We start from the raw sequence: 19883 nt of genomic DNA on the forward strand, positions 1-19883 counted from the left end.
GCTGTTCCATTATCGAACCAGCACTTCCTAAAAATCTCCCGAATAGCCCGTGAAACAGGCCCAGAGTCGATCAACATCGTCCTGTGATTTTTTAGGCATAGTTTAGTATATATACATATTACAATTTAAACGTGGATAACTAAATTGTAAACATACCTGCTAGGGTCCGGGTGAACCCTCGCCCTACCCCGGTCGTCCAGAACAGCCGGGGGCTCGCCAGGCTCACGCTGCTGCCGAGGCTGAACAGGTGCTCCAGCCTCTAACTGCTGCTGCTCCTCAGCAACGTCGTCATCGCCAGGAACAGGGTCTGATCCCCGTCCGCGTTCTCGGCCTGAGGCTGATCCTCGGCCTGTGCCTGATCCTCGACCTCGACCCCTCATACCTGCACATACATCAATTTTAAATGTTCGACAAACAACCAACACATTTATTAATAAAATTATACATTCCTTCGTGAAACATAAAACTAAGAAATATAAATTCAAATTCAACAAGTGTACACATGAATAATATAATTAAAAAACATAATTTCGAGCAGCGTTAATACATCATCTTTAATAATTGATTATGGTTGCAAAAAATCTAGTACATAAAATTTACTAAACTACTAAAGTTCTTCGCTTTCATCTTCGTCTGATGAGGATGCGATGAACTCATCTTCTGTTTCTTGTTCAGGAGGCATGAACAACGCATCTTCCTCAGCTTCTCCAGTTTGATCAGCCAAATATGTCGGATTGTCTTCTGTTGCAACAATGAGAGGATTTTCTTCTATGTCATCTTGAAAGGCCGGGATAATCCTCTCGGGCATGTCAAGCTCTGATCGCGCCTTTATCCTGCAAACTGCCCACCAATTTATTTTATCCCTTCTTTTACTCGGATATGACAGGTAATGAACTTGGTCGGCCTGTTCAGCTAAGATGAACGATTCATACTTGTTGTATCTCTTTCTGTTATTAATATCCACCATGTTGTATTTTTTGTTACTAATTGTGCCTGAATTTTGCGCTGGGTCGAACCATTCGCATTTAAATAAGACAGTCGTTTTCATTGGAAGCGCTGGATACTCTAACTCAATTATGTCTGTCATAAATCCATAAAAGTCATTTTCACTATCGACATATTGAGTTCCCCTTACGCAGACTCCACTATTCATTGTAAGTTGTTCCTCCCCATAAGCTTGAGTCTGAAACTTGAACCCGTCTACACGGTACCCCTTAAATGTTCTGACTGATCTAAGAGGTCCTTTAGCGAGACTAAGAATGAAGGGATTGGTACAGACAGTTGGATCTTGCACCTGAAGCGTAAAAGTGTATTATAAATCGGAACTTTTAACTAAAAGAATCGAAATATATTCTGTAAAATACTTACATATTGTTGAAACCAGCAGGCAAAGTCACTCTCGAACTTTGCTTCAATTTGCGAGGTGCTGATTTTAGGATTTCCTCTACGCAACTCGCCTTCGAAAACCCTTTAGTTACGAAGAAAACAATAATTAGAAGCTAAATAATCATTATTAATTACATTGACAGCTGTATTAAAGCTTACTCTCTGTAATTTTCAATTTCTGAACAATTCAACAGAACATATGTCCGGGCAGCAACAATCTCAGCATCTTCAAGATATCTCTTGCGGCAAGCATCCACTGATTGCCCTTGCGGCTTGAAAATAGATAGTCTCTCAACATCGTCGTCGACTTCAATGTCACAAACTTTATTTCTTTGCAGCCGCTCATGTATCATTGGGTCACCTTCTAAAAAATAATAAGCTGCAAATTTTGCGGTTTCTTCATTTAAGTATCCGCTACTAATGCTTCCTTCCACCCTCCCTTTATTACTCACTTTTTTTTCCAGTTTTCTCAAATATCTGATTCCACATACGCCACAGTAAGTAAACATTACATGTTAATATACTGATACACAGAATTGAGAAACTTCAGTAATATTACCTTTCAAATGGGTACATCCAGCGATACTGAACCGGCCCTGCCATCATAGCTTCGTACGGTAGATGTACGGGTAGATGTTCCATGGAGTCAAAAAAGCTGGGAGGAAAAATACGTTCCAGCTTACACAATATCTTTGGGATTTCCAGCCTCATACGATCTAGATCTTTCTCTGTTAGAGACGTGGAGGTTAACTCACGAAAGAAGATACTCAACTCTGTTATAGGCTCCCACACTTCCTTCGGTAATAGCTCACGGAGAGCGATTGGCATAAGTCTTTGCATAAAAATGTGGCAGTCGTGACTTTTCATTCCATGCATTTTCATACCGATTGTATCGACACATCTGGACAAGTTGGACGCATAGCCATCTGGAAATTTTATTAACTTAATCCACTCGAGCAAAGCCTTTTTTCCGTCCCTGTCCAAAGCATACATTGCCTTAGGAAATCTCCCAGTAACCGGATCTTTTGCTAACTCAGGCCGAGCACATATGTCATTCAACTCTTCTCTCGATTTTGCATGGTCTTTTGTTTTCCCGGGAATATTTAGTACAGTATTAAAAATGTTGTCGAATACGTTTTTCTCAATATGCATGACATCGAGATTGTGACGAATTAGATTCGTTTTCCAATATGGCAAATCCCAGAATATACTTTTTTTATTCCAACCATAATTTTCCGACTTCGCAACATTATTTTTCTCAGCCCCAATTTCATATGCCTTCATAAATCCCAGACTGTCCACCTCTGCCAACAATTCTTCTCCGGTTTTCGGCTTTCCGAAACTATTGTTTACGGTTTTTCCTTTTTGGAAATGAGTTGTATTACGACGGTACGGGTGACCACGAGGCAAGAACTTTCTGTGCAGGCAAATAAGATAAAGATCAACATCATAACTAGTCAATTTACAACAAATGCACTATTTTTGCAAAAGTCTAAGAATATGAAGGGTAAAACTTTTATTCAGAATTGCATACGATCTAGTGTTGCACTCTAGTCTGTACCAAAAGTTAGCACCACTGATACTGTAACTGTATTGTTAAAATTAGCCGACTCGGTAAGCCGTTCCGAAAATACAATTTGATCAAACATAAAGGGCAACTAATATGAACACATGCAAGTTTTGCAATGAAATGAGTTGGTTAGGAAACTTTAAATAGCCTAATTTTATCTTACAGGAGGCTGTGCATAGAACGATATTCTTGCAGTGCAAGTAATGATAATTAATCCATAAAATATGCGATAAAAATTAACTGAAAGAACAATAAATCTTCATAACATATAAAATTTAGCTTCAGTAAACTAATTTTAACCTTACACTTTAAATTTAATATAAAGAAAATCATTGGCTGCTATCAAAAACAACTTATAATCAAACCTAATCAGCACTATCAAGGTAAGGGTAAGTCACTCCCAAGCCAGAAACGCAAAAACCCTAACAGAAGAATCACCCCCGGAATCCTGTACCTTCCCCCCCACTGAATCATAACTTTCGACTACCGCATAAGTACACAAAGCATTAAATACTCCTAAATTGTCCACGATCCGCAATATTTGCATCCTGGCAAACATAACTACAGTCAGTGCAAAACCAACTATATAATTATATTAAAAATCTCCCATAAATCTACAGACAAGGCAATTAATAACTAATATGAGCCCATCTGCAACAGGCTTGCCGATTCCTCCAAATCCATCTCTACAAATATGCATAGCTCGGATATTTCTCAGAGAAGCACTGAACACAAGAACAGAAAGCCAACTACCAAATATATAGATGGTCGCAAATACCATCAAAAATTGAGAATGCTCTGCCGGAAAGCTGTCGCCTGTGGAGACCCAACTCATCATAAATTGTAAAGCCCACGTTTCCAGTAGACACCACAAAACCCAACTCTTCTCGCCGATTAATAATTTCCGTAGTACTTCAATACCTCTCTTAATCTGTAAAAGACATTGTCTCCACCTCCTAATCTGTAAACAGCGGAGCAGCGACGGCACCGGCGCTGCCACGTCAGTCTTCTGCTCCATATCTATCGTCATCTCGTCTCTCACCGCGGAAATGGGAGCGGGTACCGTCAGAGGGATATGGTTGATATTCTCTGTCGGAGCCGTGGCCTGTGTGTTAGTGGGAGTGCTAGGGTTGGTTGGAGAGGGTCTTTCGGCGGTGGCCTCTTTGGTGGTGGGACGGTTAGGGTAGACGAATTGTGTCGGAGGGGCGTCGGGAATCGGAAAGATACGGCGAACCATTTCTGAAATTGGACATATAATTTCTCCAACAATTATGTGCCTCGGAAAGGATGCTTCGGCCGCCATAGTGGGTTGTTTGGTGGCTAGTTAGAGTGAGATTTTTTTTGCCAAAGAGAGAGTAAGATATATATAGAGTGTGTTGTTTTTGTTGCCAAAGAGAGAGTAAGATATATATAGACTATGGAGAGCTCATTGAGTGGAGAGGTGCACACAGGATAATTGTCTCTCTGTTTCTTGCATCAGACGGTGTATGATGAGTGACGGGAGATTTGGCGATGATCATGTGGTATCGTATGGTCAAAAAGAAAGTTAGAGAGAATTAACAAGAAAATGAGCTCCTGAATGAACTGTACAATGTGCACCGGCTCACAGGATAATTGTCTTTCTGTTTCTTGCATCAGACGGTGTACAATGAGGGAAGGAAGATTTGGCGATGATCATGTGGTTATGTAATGATTACTTGCGAGCGAATTTTTGAAAAAGCTGTTTTGATTTTTAATTTAGTAGAGGAAGCGGGAGACATGTATGTGTGCGCGTTTTGGGCTGTGCAGCCAGTCGTGTGAGTTTAAGATCGTGTGTATGCACGCGTGATTTTAACATCAGTATCAGTTATGATTGGAATTAATATGGGCCGTTCGATTGCATTATATGTCTCGTATGGAGTTTGATTGCATTGTAGATATAAGCACGTGGGAATGAAAGCGAGTGGGGTGTGTGAATGAGAAGTAACAGAAAAATGGAATCAGTTTTGGGTGGAGGCAGGGAGCTATAACCAACAAATTAAAAGCTCCTCTGACACCTACTAGGTAGAGCTGAGCCGAATCCTTGCATTTTTAAGCTGAGAAAATCAAAGAGAACTTTCGGACCCATCAGCCCAGTTACACGATTAAATTTTTAATTATAAAATGGTTATAAAGCTCATATTTGGTTGTAAAAATGTATGACCTAAGTAGTACGGAAACGGAAAATAAAAATGATGCCGAACGGTATAGAGAAATGATATTTTTCTAGATGATGTGGATAATAAAAATTATAGGTAATTTATTGAAAAATATTATTTCTTGAGAATTTTTTAAGTTTTTTCTACGATTGCCTAGTTTTTTCAATTTATCAAAATCACCCAAAATTCAAAAACAGGACACACAATTTTATTAAAGTTTCCGTCCTTCATAGCTTATAACTACCGTATCTAGAAAGTGATATGCAGGAGACATTATCTTTTCAATAAGGTGTTAAAAAGGTTACCAAATGTAAAATAAAAAATCAAATCTTTCCAAAAAAAATTGATCCAGGAAACTTTACAATTCATTGTGATACTTACAATTACACATAAATCAAGAACCATCAAATAAAACAGCACAATAAACATTTTTGTCCAAGTAATTAAGTATAACATGTTAGTAAACAGTAATAAAAGATGTAAACCAATAAAAATATATCTTCTGAACTGATGATGCATCAAATTCTCGGAACTTTATATATCATTAATGTAATTGTTCACTGTCTGTCATACACATGACACAAAATTCGGCCCAAAAAAGAAAGAAATGAATGTGAATGTCCACATTGTCCATTCTTCAAAGGATTGAACATTTAATCAAAGTATATTTTAAGGATTGATTATCAGTACTTGTATATAAGTATATGTATATCTAGCTTGATGTAAATAAGTACTCCCTCCGTTCTGTTTTTTTAGTTGTCGCTTTAGACAAATTTTTTTATTTATCAATAGTTATCACTTTAGAATTTTTATGTGATTTTTACAATAGTATTCCAAATTTAACCTTCTTATTAATTTCATTAAATGGTGGTTCAATTTTCAAAGTTAAATCATCTAATAGTGGGTTAATAACTCTATTTTCAAAACTAATTTTTTTTTAAAATAGAGTTTATAAATAGGATTATACTAGTCTTTATGTTTGTAATTTAAGACAAAAGAAGTACTTTTTTAATCTTAGCAATTTAGCCTAAAACGACAATTAAAAAAAACGGAGGGAGTAATTAATAATACGATGATTATTGAATAAACCCTAATTGGTAGACCGTTATCAAGATCGGACATGGTCTTTTGAGCTAATATATGAAGATGGAGAATGAAACGGTATCGTATGATCAGAAAGAAAGTTAGAGAGAATTAACAAGAAAATGAGCTCCTGCATGAACTGTACAATGTGCACCGGTTCACGGGATAATTCTCCTTCTGTTTCTTGCATCAGACGGTGTATAATGAGTGACGGGAGATTTGGCGACGATCATGTGGCTGTGTAATGATTACTGGCGAGCGAAATTTTGAAAAAGCTGTTTTGATTTTAGTTGGTAGAGACATGTATGTGTGTGCGTTTTGGGCTGTGCAGGAGGGGGAGTCAGTCGCGTGGTGTTAACAATATGTACTCCCTCCGTCCCAATAGAGTTGTCCACTTTGCCTTTATCACACAGTTTAAGAAAAGCAATTATTGTTCATGGGTTTTATAAAATTTTCCTTACTTTTCTTTTCATACCCCTATTTAATATAGGGTCCACTTTCAATTTACTTATTAGTGGATTTTAAATAGGGGTAATATAGAAAAATTGAATGTAAAAGTTAGTTACTTTTTGAAAGTGGACAAGTATTTTGGGACAAATTTTTTTCTCAAAGTGGACAACTCTATTGGGACGGAGGGAGTATCAGATTTGATTGAAGTTAAACTGTGCTTGAAGTTAATCTGGGCCGTGTGATTGTTTTTTAAGTATAAATAATAAACATATAGGAATATATTTATAATATTAAAAATTATAAAATGCCACTAAATTTTATTTATATATTTATACCAACTAATAAAATAAATCAAATATAATCAAATCTAACAAACATACAAAGATAGTATTTATTGTAAATAATATGAATAATAGAAATTGCAAGTAATTTATTAAATTAAAAAATTGTTGAGAATTTTTTAAGTATTTTTACAATAATAGTTTTTTTTTTATTTACAAAAACGGCTCCTTATGAGTTTTCGAAAATTTAATAAAATTAAATCATTACTAATCAAATTATTCTAAATAAAAAATGCTAGACTCGAAGCGAAGCGAGAGCCGTGTACTTAGTATTTAAAATAAAACAGAAAGAATTTGATTAAGCTGACTCTGCAAGTATCTCCTCTTAATATGAAATGAGGCATTTCAGATCCTCCCCACCTTCTTACACTTCTTCAACCTATAAACATAACCATAAGAATACAACTTCAGTATCCATTGTAGAAACTCATTCAATAATCTCAAAATTGGATTAAGTTTAAAAGTAAACAAGCGTTTATAGTGAACAGAGATTTTCAATGACCTGAGGCAGTCTCATCAATTCAAGAACAGCCTTTTTTGGAGTCAATTCATTATCTATGATCCGAGCAACTGCTGTCAAAACTGGCATCTTAACGTTATATTTCTGGGCCAATGCAATCACCGCCCCTGCTGTTGAGACACCTTCTGCCACCTATTGAACATAATCGTCCCGCCAATATCCATCAATTAGCAAAAGTTTAGCCATTAACAGCCAACAATTACAGAAAAATGTTTGCAAGCACCTGGTTCATGGAACTCAATATTTCATCAAGCTTCTCCCCTGATCCAAGGCGCACTCCGACTGTCTTATTTCTTGAGAGATTAACAAAACATGTAAGCATAATATCTCCTGTTCCTGACAGACCAGTAATTGTAGCAGGCTTTGCACCCATCTTCAGCAATCAAAGTAAAGGTAGATACACATCAAACTTTTAATCATTTGTACCAAGAACAAATACTTTAGTAATAGCCATAATAGAAAAACAAACAGAAAAAGTAGGTAAATAATTCTGATAAACTAATGCAACAAAATGAAAATTAAGAAAGACAAAGGCATGAATTGCGGATGTAAAGGACCACTGATGGGGCCATGATGAGAGACAAAATAATAAATTTAGATCAAATTTAATACTTTTCTTTTTTTAAAAGCAGAAAAACAATCAAGATCGTGCATGATACATCTACATCTTAGCTCGATCTAAGTATTTTACCCCATCCAAGTCAACAAAATATCTTCACTACAGACACTGAGATTGAATGATCATTGTAATCAATCTGAAGAGAGGATATAAAGAATACCTCTAAGGTGCAGTTTTTTCAGACAGTACTATCAAAGTAGATTCCACTAGAATGTTAATCTTCCCTAAGTTTTCCTATGATAATGAATGAACTACCCATCCTACGCCTAAAAGAAAAACACAAAGTTACTATTTGGAAAGCTAATGGCTTATTAGAGAGCAAAGGAACAGATAGAACACCTTTGTAGCCAGCCAGCGGATTTCAGAACAACCTTGTGCCACAAGAGCTGCCATGGAATTATTACCAAGATTCATTCCTTCCACAATTCCAGCTGCTATGGCCAGCACATTTTTAAGTGCGCCTGCAATTTCCACCCCTGTAACATCACTGGAGTTCATCAGAGATTACAAAGTGAGTATGTAACACTTGTGTTGTATATACTTATTTTTCTAGACTAAACCAATACAAAGATAACTAGACATAGGGCCTCTGAGGAAACAGAAAAATATACATAGGCTTTTAAAAAGACGAGTAAGATGTCGAGCTCAATAGACCAAAAAAAGGGAAGCCAATCAGAAATGCAATTAATCCATTTGATTGTCCTTGAGGAAATAAAATTACACGCTTTACCATACACAGCTACCAAAACAATGATCACTCCATGTAATTTAAGTTTCTATTTGATGTCTTTTTTCATCCATCAGTTTATGTAATTGTGACTCATTAAATACCATATTTTGAAAACTAACCTAAACATTTATAGTAGGAATTGAATGAAATTACATGTGTGCATGAGAAGAGACAAATAAAGCATCAAATGAAAAAAATTTACAAAGAGGAGAGTCAAGACCCACAAAATTAGTGAATTTCATAATCATGGATTCATCATATACCTTGAAGTGCTGATTCTTAAATGAGAAGAAGCTAGTAGCTGTTGTACGGCATAAGCCAATTTTTTGTCCTTAGAAGCCACAACCATTGCTGCAGAAAAGCAAAAGGAGGATCAAATAATCTAATCACCCCAGTGCAAAACTAAGTTGAAGGTTTAGACTTTTAGTTTATTTAGTGTCCACAAATTACCTGTCGGTAACTTGTTCATCAATTCCAGTGCAAAAGACGGGCCGGATAGTGCAATAAAAGGCTGACGAGGGTTCTTGAGTGCCTGGGGAATAATCTGAGACATCATCCGCAAGGTGTTGAGCTCTAAGCCCTTGCTAAGGGATATAAAAGGCAAGGCAGGATCAACAAATTCAGAAATGCCCTCAAGAAACAAGGAGCTGAACTGCATTGAAGTTTTAAATAGCCAGGATTGAGTATATGCAAGTTATTAAGAATGCAAAATGCATGCATGAATGAAATACAAGGATTGACCTGGACAGGCACAGCATGAAGACAGTAGTCTGCACCAAGCAAAGCAGTTTTGGGATCAGTGGTGGCAATCACATTGTGCGGTAGCATGTGTTCTGGAAAGTATTTGCTGAGAGGGAGAAATGAAAAAGCAATTACTAAAACCAAGTCAAAAACAAAGGCAGTGATTGCATATGTATGTGAAGGTTACCAGTTACAGTGGTTGTCATTGATTGACCGACATACTAAAGAATCACGCACAAGCATATGAACCTCCAAACCAGACTTTCTATTAGCAACATGGGCAGCCATAGCTGTACCAAAGGAACCACCTCCAAGAACAACCACCTAAACCCACCAACCAAACCAAATGCTTATCATAACTTGATTATTAATTATGAGTAGAAAGAGAAAGAAAGAGACCTTGGTGGTGCGTCGGAGGACATCAGTGCTGTTCTTATTGCGCCAAGAGCGGGACCACCGGACAAGCTTCTCCCAGGCGATTTTAACAATCTTCCGAGAGCGTTCAGGAGACGAATTTGGAGAATTTTCCGAGAGTTGAGGAGAAGCTGAGAAAGAAATGCAAGTCTTTGTAGTAGAGGACGAGGGGGGCAATAGTGATGGGTAGTTGTTGCTGCAATTCAAGTATTGTGGCGATGCTGCTTCTAACAGTGCCGTCATTGGGGATTCTCTTCCTCTATGTATGTGAATGTGAGATAGAAAAATCAACTGTCCTACAAGCGCGCGTCTTTCTTCCCATCCAAACACACTTTCAGTTGGGCTCAATAGCCCTTGTTATCTCAATTTTAGGAAAAAATTACGACTTAAATAGCAATTTGCCCCTTCAATTTGTAATCAATGAACAATTAACACATAAATTAACTTTATTGGCAAATTAACACACGAGCAATTAGCCCATTTTGACAAATTAATTTACAAGCTAAAAGAGCAAATTTCCAATTTAGAAGACAATTAACTTACAAATTGAGGGGCAAATGGCCAAATTGGGACAAATTGCCCATAATTACTAAGTTCGTGTACTGGTTTGTCCATAAAATTAATTTATGTGGTAATTGCTCATTGCTTACAAGTTGGAGGGACATATTGCCACTTAAGTCAAAAAATTACACTATATCACCCAAATAAATGGCTAATAATCACCCATGGCCCTTGACTTTTGAATATGTGATCACTACCTAATTTTTATGGCGGCGTTCACAAACTCCCCTAAATTCCAAATATGACTAAAATACCCGTTATGCTATCTTTTTTTGTCAATTGTTATTCCTTTAAAAAAAATTGACAGCGCCATATGCCAGTTGCCACGTCATCAAATTATTATAAAAGAATTAAAATCTCCAAAAAACCCCAAAATTAAATTGACCCAACCCAACTCAATCTAACTCAATCACCCGGTCAATCCATCTACTATCGACCACACACTGCCGCCACCCAAGCACCATCGGAAAAACATGAGGACAGATCTAAGAACGGATATGTACTTTATAAATAGATCTATGACAGATCTGTTCATGAAGAACAAATCCGCCATGAAGAACAAATCCAAAGAACGACGAATTTGTTCATGAAGAACAAATTCGTTCTTTACCATGAAGAAAGATTTGTTCTTTGAAGAATAGACCTCTGTTCTTCAAAGAACAGGTTGGAGAAAATGACCAGAGAAATTTCTGACAGTGGCCGGGCGGCGGCGAGCGGGCGCGCGGTGATGGATGGACTGACCAGGTGATTGGATTAGATTGAGTTGGGTTGGGTCAATTTTTTTTATTTTGTTTAATTAAATATAGGGGTACTTTGAGGGTTTTAATTTTTTATGATATTTTGATGACGTGGAAGCTGACGTGGCGCCTTTAATTTTTTTTAAAGAACGACAGTTAACTAAAAAAGACGACGCCTGAGGTATTTTAGTCATATTTAGGGCTTAAGTTTTGTAAGCGCCACTATAAAAATCAGGAGGTTTAGTGATCGTTTCTTTATGAGAAAATTACAAGATAGTGCTGAAACCAGGAAATCAATATATAAAGTATAAAGTAGAACCCAAAAACACTGTACATTGAACAATGTTTTTGGGTCAACTTTACCATTATACCCTGATTTGATTTGAAAAATCCATTTTAGTCCTTTGCTTCTTTTTCTTTCTTTTAATTCAGCATTCTTTCTAGGCTTAATTCTTTAAAAAAGCCCCACCTTATATTTTTTTTTTCGTTTATACCCTGACCTTGTAAAAACACCATTTGTACCCAATTTTGAGTTTTTATGTTTCATCTCTACCCAAAAGCATTAAATTGTACTTTTTTCATTTGAAAAAGAATTTAAAACAATCCTTCATTTTTAACTTATATACTAATTAGAAATTAATGTTATTAATAGTACAAAAATACCATCTTCTTCAAAAAATTAAAAATAATAATAATTTTTTTTTTAATTTTTTAAAATAATATTTCCGATTTTTTTTTACTTTTTTTAATTTTTTTTAAAAATATTTCTGACAAAAATTAAAAATAATATATATTTTTATAATTTTTTTTTATTTTATAAAATTAAAAAAATTAATTAATTATTTGGATGTATTTGATTATTTTTTAAGTTTAAGGATTTATTTGTATATTTTAAAATAGAAAAAAGTATGTTTTAAACTCTTTTCCAAATGAAAAGAGTACAATTTAATGCTTTTGGGTAGGGATGAAACATAAAAACCCAAAATTGGGTACAAATGGTGTTTTTACAAGATCAGGGTATAAACGAAGAAAAAGTGCACGGTGGAGGTTTTTTAAGGAATTAAGCCTTCTTTCTAATGCACTGTACGGTACAAACACCCCTAATTTCTAAACTTCGCTTCCTTCAACTTCAATTCTTACTTAATTCTCACCTTACTGTAATTCTTCGACTGACACACTTAACTTCATCGGTTTCAAAGTGAAAGTTAATTTTTTTTTTGCCTCAATTTCTACCGAACACATCGCCGGCCACCGATCTAACTAAAAAGATAAATACCATTGCCCGGTCGTCAATCAACAACCAGCTGACCACTAAAAATGAAAAGATAAGTTAGTTGTTGCTCTTAATTATTCGGCTCAACTTCAGTTTGAAGCTCATTTTTTTTCGTTTGCCTGATTTTTGTTATATTTGAAAGTTCAAGAATCTATGTTTATTTTACTATTTTCTATTTTTTTTGACTTATTTTTAATTGAGCTAATTTCAATTTGATAATTTAATTTTAATAAACATCTTGGTTGTTATTGAGCTAATTAAATTAGTTTTGTATTGCAGGAGATCGGAAGTGCTTTGGTTTTGATAATTGAATTTTAATATATCATGATATTTGATGATTGATCATCAAAATTTTGATTAGATATTTTTTTTGCGACTCTATATTATCTGATTTTCTGGATTTGATGCCTGTTTCCATCTTCTATTGTATGTCACATAGTTGTATGCTGTTTGAACTGAATAATTTTGCACATCTAGGTTGATGGGGTCTTACTCTGTGGGATTAGATAAGCAACTGGCTTTATAAAGAGTTATAAGTAACATTGTTAAAAGCTGTAATTTTTGTTAAGATGTTCGATAGTTTACTTTGAGTTATTAGAACCTTAGTCTTGATTTTAGGGACTTTCTGGATTTTCTGTCATTGTATATTATTGTTTATGAGTCTTATTTTCATCCACTAATTGATGGTAAGTGCATAAATTGAAGTAAATGCATGTTATGCATAAATTAATATGTTATTTCATTCTAATGAATGTGCTTGGTTTCTAAACAACAGTTCTAGCTATATGTTTATCATCTATTCTTATTGTTTGCAGTACAAATTAATTCAATTCTTTACTTCTAATAACTAAATATTGTATCTTTAAGTTATGCTTCTTGAAAATATGAATTATTGGATGGGTTAATGTTGTGCAATCAGAAGAATTCAAGATGGCTAACTGGAGTCAGAGGCGTTCAGGTAGTGCTTCTTTAATTTTTTAGCAATTGTAACAGTTTGTCAAATTAAACAGATATACCTTTTGTTATTATCTGTTTATTTATTTTTTTGGCCATACATAAAACAATTAATATTGCATAAATAGAAATCTAAATTGCTTATGCTATTGTTCTATAATCAAGCCGCTTAAAACCGTATGACTGTTATTTTACTTATTTAAATTATTTATAAAAATTTAAATAGGTCCTTTATTGTTATTGTTATTTATTTGTATAAGTTTTAATAATTAATATTCTTTACATATGTAAACAAATCAAGATTACAAGAATTTATCATCATTGATTGCTCTGTGAGCAGATGTTAAAGTTGTAGTAGCAGATGATCTTTGCAATAATTCATGAATGGAGTGATTGTTATTAGCTTACCAACTCAAGATGCAAACCGATTAGCATAATTATTTTCAGAATTTTTTTACAGCATCTCCCTAAAAGATTCTGCTCTAAATTCTTTAAAAAATTCAATATTTTAAATTAAAAAAAATTGACAATAAATTAGAGGTCAAGTTAACTTATTATTTAAATTAGCGATTTCTTCTGCGATGGCTAGTTGTTTTTCGGGTGAGTGTCTTCTCTTCTTTTATACCACGGGCTTTGAGTCGGCCGCGATGTTTAACCGATGGCATATGACATTCGGGTCTACCCCGATCAGTTCGTCTGTTGTCCAGGCAAAGGAATCTCCAAGTGCTCTGAGATTTTCTGTCAGAGATCGTTTGATTCCTTCCTCCAGCTCGTCTCCTACCACCATCTCTTTTCCTGGGGACAGTTCTATCTTCGAGGTTCGCCCATAATGTTCCGCCCTCTCTGTCTTTTCTGGAGGTTCCACTGTTAATACTGGCAAAGTTACGTGAACTTTTCTGAGAGCCGTAAAGTATGCCTCTCTGGCTGATTTTTGGCATCCCCTGACTTCCGCGTCGCCTTCTCTGGTCGGGATTTTCATCAGTAAATATCTCATGCAAATGGATGCGCATGTGTCATGTAAAAGCGGCCTTTCGAGAATCACGTTATAGACGAAGTCCATATTGACTATCATGAATTCCGCTCGGACTTCTTTATAGACCTCTCCATCCCCCAGTTGGATATTTATTTCCAATGATCCTTCCACGTGTACAGATTTTCCGCCGAGTCCTACCAGTGGAGTGGATACGCGTGTCAAATTCTCCTTTTTTTAATCCGATTCTATCAAACACCTCCATCGTGATCATGTTTACCGAACTTCTCGTGTCTACAAGCATCCGAGATACCTCGAAATTGTTGAGCCGCCCCTTAACTACTAGGGCGTCCTCATGGGGGAGTGATAAGTCATGGCTATCACCTTCTGAAAAAGATACGCTTCCGAACTTCTTTACGTCTGGTGCACCTGGGCTGACAGAGTAAACCATTTTACCTGCTTTCTTTCTGGTAGTATTGTTGTCTTCTCCGGTTGATCCACCCATTATTACGTTAACCACGCCTGTCGGCTCCGGCCTAGGCCTTCTGGTAGTTTCTTCTTTTCGTTCCTTCTTTCTTTCTATTTCGGCCTCTTTGGCTTCGGTATCCCTTTTCACGAACTGGGAAAGGGACCCCCTTTCTATCAGCTTTTCTATCTCTTCCTTCAGGTGCCAATATTCGTCTGTGGTGTGGCCGTTGTCTCTGTGGAATTCGCAGTATTTGCTGTTGTCTCTTTTGCTAGCTGATGCAACATTCATTTTTCTTGGCAATCTGACCTTCTCCCGGTTGTCTTTTACCCAAAATAATACGTTGGTTCTGGTTGTATTTAGGGGGGTGTATCACCTATCTTCGTCCGTTTTTCTCTTATTTCTGAAACGGTCGTTGCCTTTCTCTCCAAACCTTTTTCCTATGGGCGATCTGTCTCCATTCCTTCTTTCTGAAAATGATCGTTCTTCTGCTCGTCCGTGACGGTTCTCTATCTCTCTCTGGCCGTCATCCACTCTAATTTGTGTATGTGTGATGGTCATCAGTGTAGTAAATGATCTTGGTGATTTGGCCAGCAACTCTTTCCGCAGGTCGGAATTAGTTGTCCCGTTGAGTAACGCTGTATAGGCGATCTCTTGGCTCAGGTCTTCTATTTGCATCGCCTCCTTGTTGAACCTCTCTACATATCTCCTGAGCGTCTCTCTGTCTCTTTGCATGATAGCCAGCAGATCTGTGGACAACTTCTTCTGAGGGATGCATGCTACGAATCTGGCCTGAAATAGTCCTGAGAATTGTTTGAATATTAGCACCGATCCTGGCTTTAAGCTTTGGTACCATTCCTGCGCCAGACCTTTTAGGGTAGTAGGAAAAAGCTTGCATAATAAATGATCCAGGTTTGTCTGAACATTGATTACTGCTTGGAATTTATGCACATGGCTTTTGGGGCAGCCAGTCCCGTCAAGGGGTGAGTCATTTCGAAGAGAAATGTCTACGTCTTCACATCTTATTCCGAGCCTGCTCATGACTTGACAGACTTTTTCCTCCAGATGTTCTTCTCTATCCTTGAAGATGTGTTGTTCGTCCATCCAGCGTTCATCATCCGGGATTGTTATGGGGGCGTTTTGTTTCTTTGTGGAATTTTCTGGCGCCTCTTCTTGCCGCACTGGTTCCTTTCCTTTATCTATGGGCGATGTCGACTTCTGTGCTGATAATTTCCCTGATTCTGGCCCTTGCGATTGTAGCGATACTGTCTGTTTGATGTCCTTGAGTAAACTGGTGATCTCTAGGAAAGCTTTGAACATCGCCTGATTGCTGACTGGCTCTTCATTAGGCGTTCCTGTAATCGGAGGGATCATCTTTCTTATCGCCTGGGGGTCGCTAGTTTCTCCTTCTTCACTGCCTGGGGGGAACAGATTTAGGGCCGACATCTCTGTTTCCCTGTCTCCTCTGTTGGTAACTGGTGGGGTATTATCTCCCGGGGGATCCATTCTTGAAAAGCAAACTCTGAAAATATCAATAAGGAACGACGAAACTAATAAGTTCCACGTTCACCGCACCAAATGATACAGGTCGAACTACGAAGGTCGCCCGTACTGTTTTCCTGCACAAGTAACAAATGTAAGCTCAAAGGACCTCAGGCTGATTTAGCCTGGAAGCCACTCCGATGCTTAAGTCAATAAGGGTTTTTTAGTAGGTAAATGAGTGTTGATGTGTTTAAGTCTAATTTGTGCGTACCTCTCTAAGCATTCCGTGGCTTCCTTTTATAATGAATTTATGGCGGTTGTTATCTGGTAGTTCGTGGGTTTGTCCCACGAACTTTGATAACGGTTAGGGCACGTTTTCCGATTATCCCGGGTAGTGGGTGTAAGAGAACGAAGTGGATGAGGTCAGCTCGATAGCTGACCGGGAGGAGTCTGATTAAGACCGATATGGGCGACACTTGTATTATCTTTGGGCGATGAATCTTTCAGAGACTCAATGGGCGAGCATAGCATTTTCTAGGCGATTCTTGGAGTTCGGTATTCTTAGGTCGGTATCACAGTTGTCCGTGTAAAATTCTTAATGCCCTATTTTCAACATAATATCAATGAACAATTCAAACTCTTCATACCAACCAGTTGCAAGAAACACAAATAACTAGTTACTGAAGGTTGATCTTCAATTGATTTTCAGTTGATTTTTGGTTGATTTTCAATTGATTTCTGGTTGATCTTAAGTTGCACTACTCACTTCCTTAATTCGTTTAAGAGCAAGTTCACATGTTTCTCTAACCTCATGAGCCGGATCTACAACCAAATGTTTTTTAAGCAATGGAATATTACTCTCTAAACCAATTGCAATAAGAGCTTTTGCAGCCTATCTATATATGTTCATTAATTTTTTCTTAAAATATTAAAACTTCACAATCCAAGTTGAAAACTGATTCGAGTCCTCATTATTGTTAGTGAAAAATATTTGACATTTAATTGACTTTCAGTTGACCTTCGGGTAATTTGCAGTTGACGTTTGGTTGATTTTCGATTGACATTCGGTTAATTTGCAGTTGACTTCTTGGTTTGATTTTGGTTGACATCCGGTTAATCTTCAATCGATATATTTGGTTGATTTTAGTTGAAATTCGATTAATTTTCGATTTACATTTGGTTGGTTTGTAAATTTACAAAGCTATTATAGATTTTCTAAGATATATTTAAATTTATGAACATTCACCAATGGAATTTACAATTTATAGAAGATGATGAATGATAAATGCTAAAATATAATGAACATATTAACAATCAACCAACTTCAAGGTGAATGTGAGAAATGATGAGTACAAATCTCAAATATTAGTTACTAAATTCATTAAAATCATAGTGCATTTTATTTTCTCGAAATATTGCAAAACAGGCTTGTCTATCACAGTAGACAATCATTAATTTTCGCAGCTGCCTGCATGCTTCTCTTGATCCTGAAGAACACAACGTTGCCGTCCTATAAACAACACAACCAAGCAAAAAAAATTAACTAATTAAACTATGAGCAAACTATACTGCACATTCATAATACAACAAGTAAATGATAAAGATTAAAACTTTAAACTCTAAAATAACCATATACTTATTAACCAGAGACAAGTTTTACACACTTTCAATGATAAAATACAGTCAATAAATCATTTATATGCCACAACCAAACCCTAGAAAAACATAATCAACTAAAAAAAAGGCAACTCAACTCAAACTATAGCATAAATCCATAAATAAGCAGCACCACTTCCAATTTGCAAACCCAAGCCAACACCCTTTTCATCAAAAACTAAAAACTAAAAAATACCCAGACAAACAAAAAAACCAACACATACTTGTCCCTTAATTTTAAGATTAATGTGAGCGTTTTGATCCACATGCTTCTTGCCTTCCTCTTGATCACAATCCAAAGGAAAAGAAGAGAGTATGTAATGTATTGATTCCATAAAATTCATTGTACCCTTTGTCAATTTTTTTCGCTTCTATTACTTTTTTCTTCAGATTCTCTATCAGCGATAACGGCGGTGCAACCTCCACTGGCCACCATCAGTGACGAGTTTCTCGACAGTAGAATTAACGATTATCTAGCAGAGGCGGCGATCTTTGTTTGTCCTTGGAATTTTTTCCCACATCCGCAATAGTGACCGCCAATTCATCGGCTTTGGAAACAACAAATTTCTCATATACCAGCACCGCCGACTATCAGTAGTCCGACCACCGGCAAAGAATTCCTAAATCTGAATTAGAACCACCATTATTAAAATTAAAAAGAGAAGCAGAGTACATATGCAAAGAATTTCTAAATCTGAACTTGATTATCTAATAATAATTTGATTGATAAGACACATGTATGGTAGAAGGGAAGGGGAGCAGGTGTAGAGGGGAACGAGTGTAATGAGTGATAGGCTGAAGGGTAAAATAGGAGTAAAAATTAAATGAGGTATAAATGAAAAGTATTTTAAACAAATGAGAGAATTCTGCATTTTTTTATTTCTTGAGTCACTAATGTATACATTTATAGAAATTGATGTATAGGATGTAATTTCCTCTTCTATATATCAAGAGGTTTGGTGATTACGGACCCAAAATCAGAAGCATGAGTGATTATTAGCCCAAATAAAGAAAAATTTATGTTTTTTTTTCACAAACCTGTAACTCAAACGGTAGAAGCTCTAAACAGATAATTGTTGAAATTGTGGGTTCAATTCCTCTCACAATTCTTTCCACAAGCGCTCTCTTCTCCTCAATTATATATAAAAAAATCATTTGATTTTAAAATTCTCTTTACAGTATCCCTATTTCATTTTTTTTCTTTTTATTTTATTTTTGGACTCTATTATACTATTGTGCATATTATACACATTATTTTCTCCCACTTTCTACTCTCTTTATATGTTATTTTCTACTTTTTTTTTCTCTCCGGCTTCTCCATAACCATGTGTTAACCTTCTATTTTTCATTATCTCCTCAATTGCTCTTCGTTGTCTCCATAACTTCCTAAATTTTCTCCATAAGTTCCTTAAGTTTTTTCTTAAACTCTTTATTTATCTCCATTACATCGTTTTTCTCTATTTCCATTATTACTACACATCTTGGTTCTGATTCTGAAGTTAAAATTAAAACCGGAGGTATGAGGAAACACAAGCTCCAAATTTTTTTAAGGTGAAATCGAATGGCGAAGGTTCATCTCGTTGTTTTCCTATTTCAAAGTCCTTCTTAAGTGTATCAATAGCACCAATTGACCACACATCAACTGCTTTTCTCCAAAACATTGGAGTTGAACCAAAATCGAGGATATATCCTCAGTTTACCTTCATACAGCAGACTATGGAGAGATTTCCGATACTTGAGCTCTTGAGCAGCA

The 19883-nt window shown here is 36.3% G+C and overlaps 2 protein-coding genes across 2 annotated transcripts; both read right to left on the reverse strand.

Moving 5' to 3' along the window:
- Window positions 1–7039: 7039 nt before the first annotated feature.
- Window positions 7040–10337, reverse strand: LOC126659641 (glycerol-3-phosphate dehydrogenase [NAD(+)] 2, chloroplastic). Its single transcript, XM_050352959.2, has 9 exons — window positions 10017–10337; window positions 9805–9941; window positions 9618–9723; window positions 9327–9528; window positions 9140–9227; window positions 8486–8633; window positions 7751–7900; window positions 7510–7659; window positions 7040–7386 (listed from the first exon to the last, which is right to left on the reverse strand). Exons 1-9 carry the CDS (start codon window positions 10272–10274, stop codon window positions 7372–7374), a joined length of 1254 nt encoding a protein of 417 aa, XP_050208916.1. The 5' UTR covers window positions 10275–10337; the 3' UTR covers window positions 7040–7371.
- A 5027-nt stretch (window positions 10338–15364) lies between these two features.
- Window positions 15365–16498, reverse strand: LOC126662139 (uncharacterized). The gene has a single exon (XM_050356026.1). The coding sequence runs from the start codon at window positions 16496–16498 to the stop codon at window positions 15365–15367; it is 1134 nt and encodes a 377-aa protein (XP_050211983.1).
- Window positions 16499–19883: the final 3385 nt, after the last annotated feature.

Source organism: Mercurialis annua, linkage group LG8, assembly GCF_937616625.2.
Source record: "Mercurialis annua linkage group LG8, ddMerAnnu1.2, whole genome shotgun sequence".
Taxonomy (NCBI): Eukaryota; Viridiplantae; Streptophyta; class Magnoliopsida; order Malpighiales; family Euphorbiaceae; genus Mercurialis; species Mercurialis annua.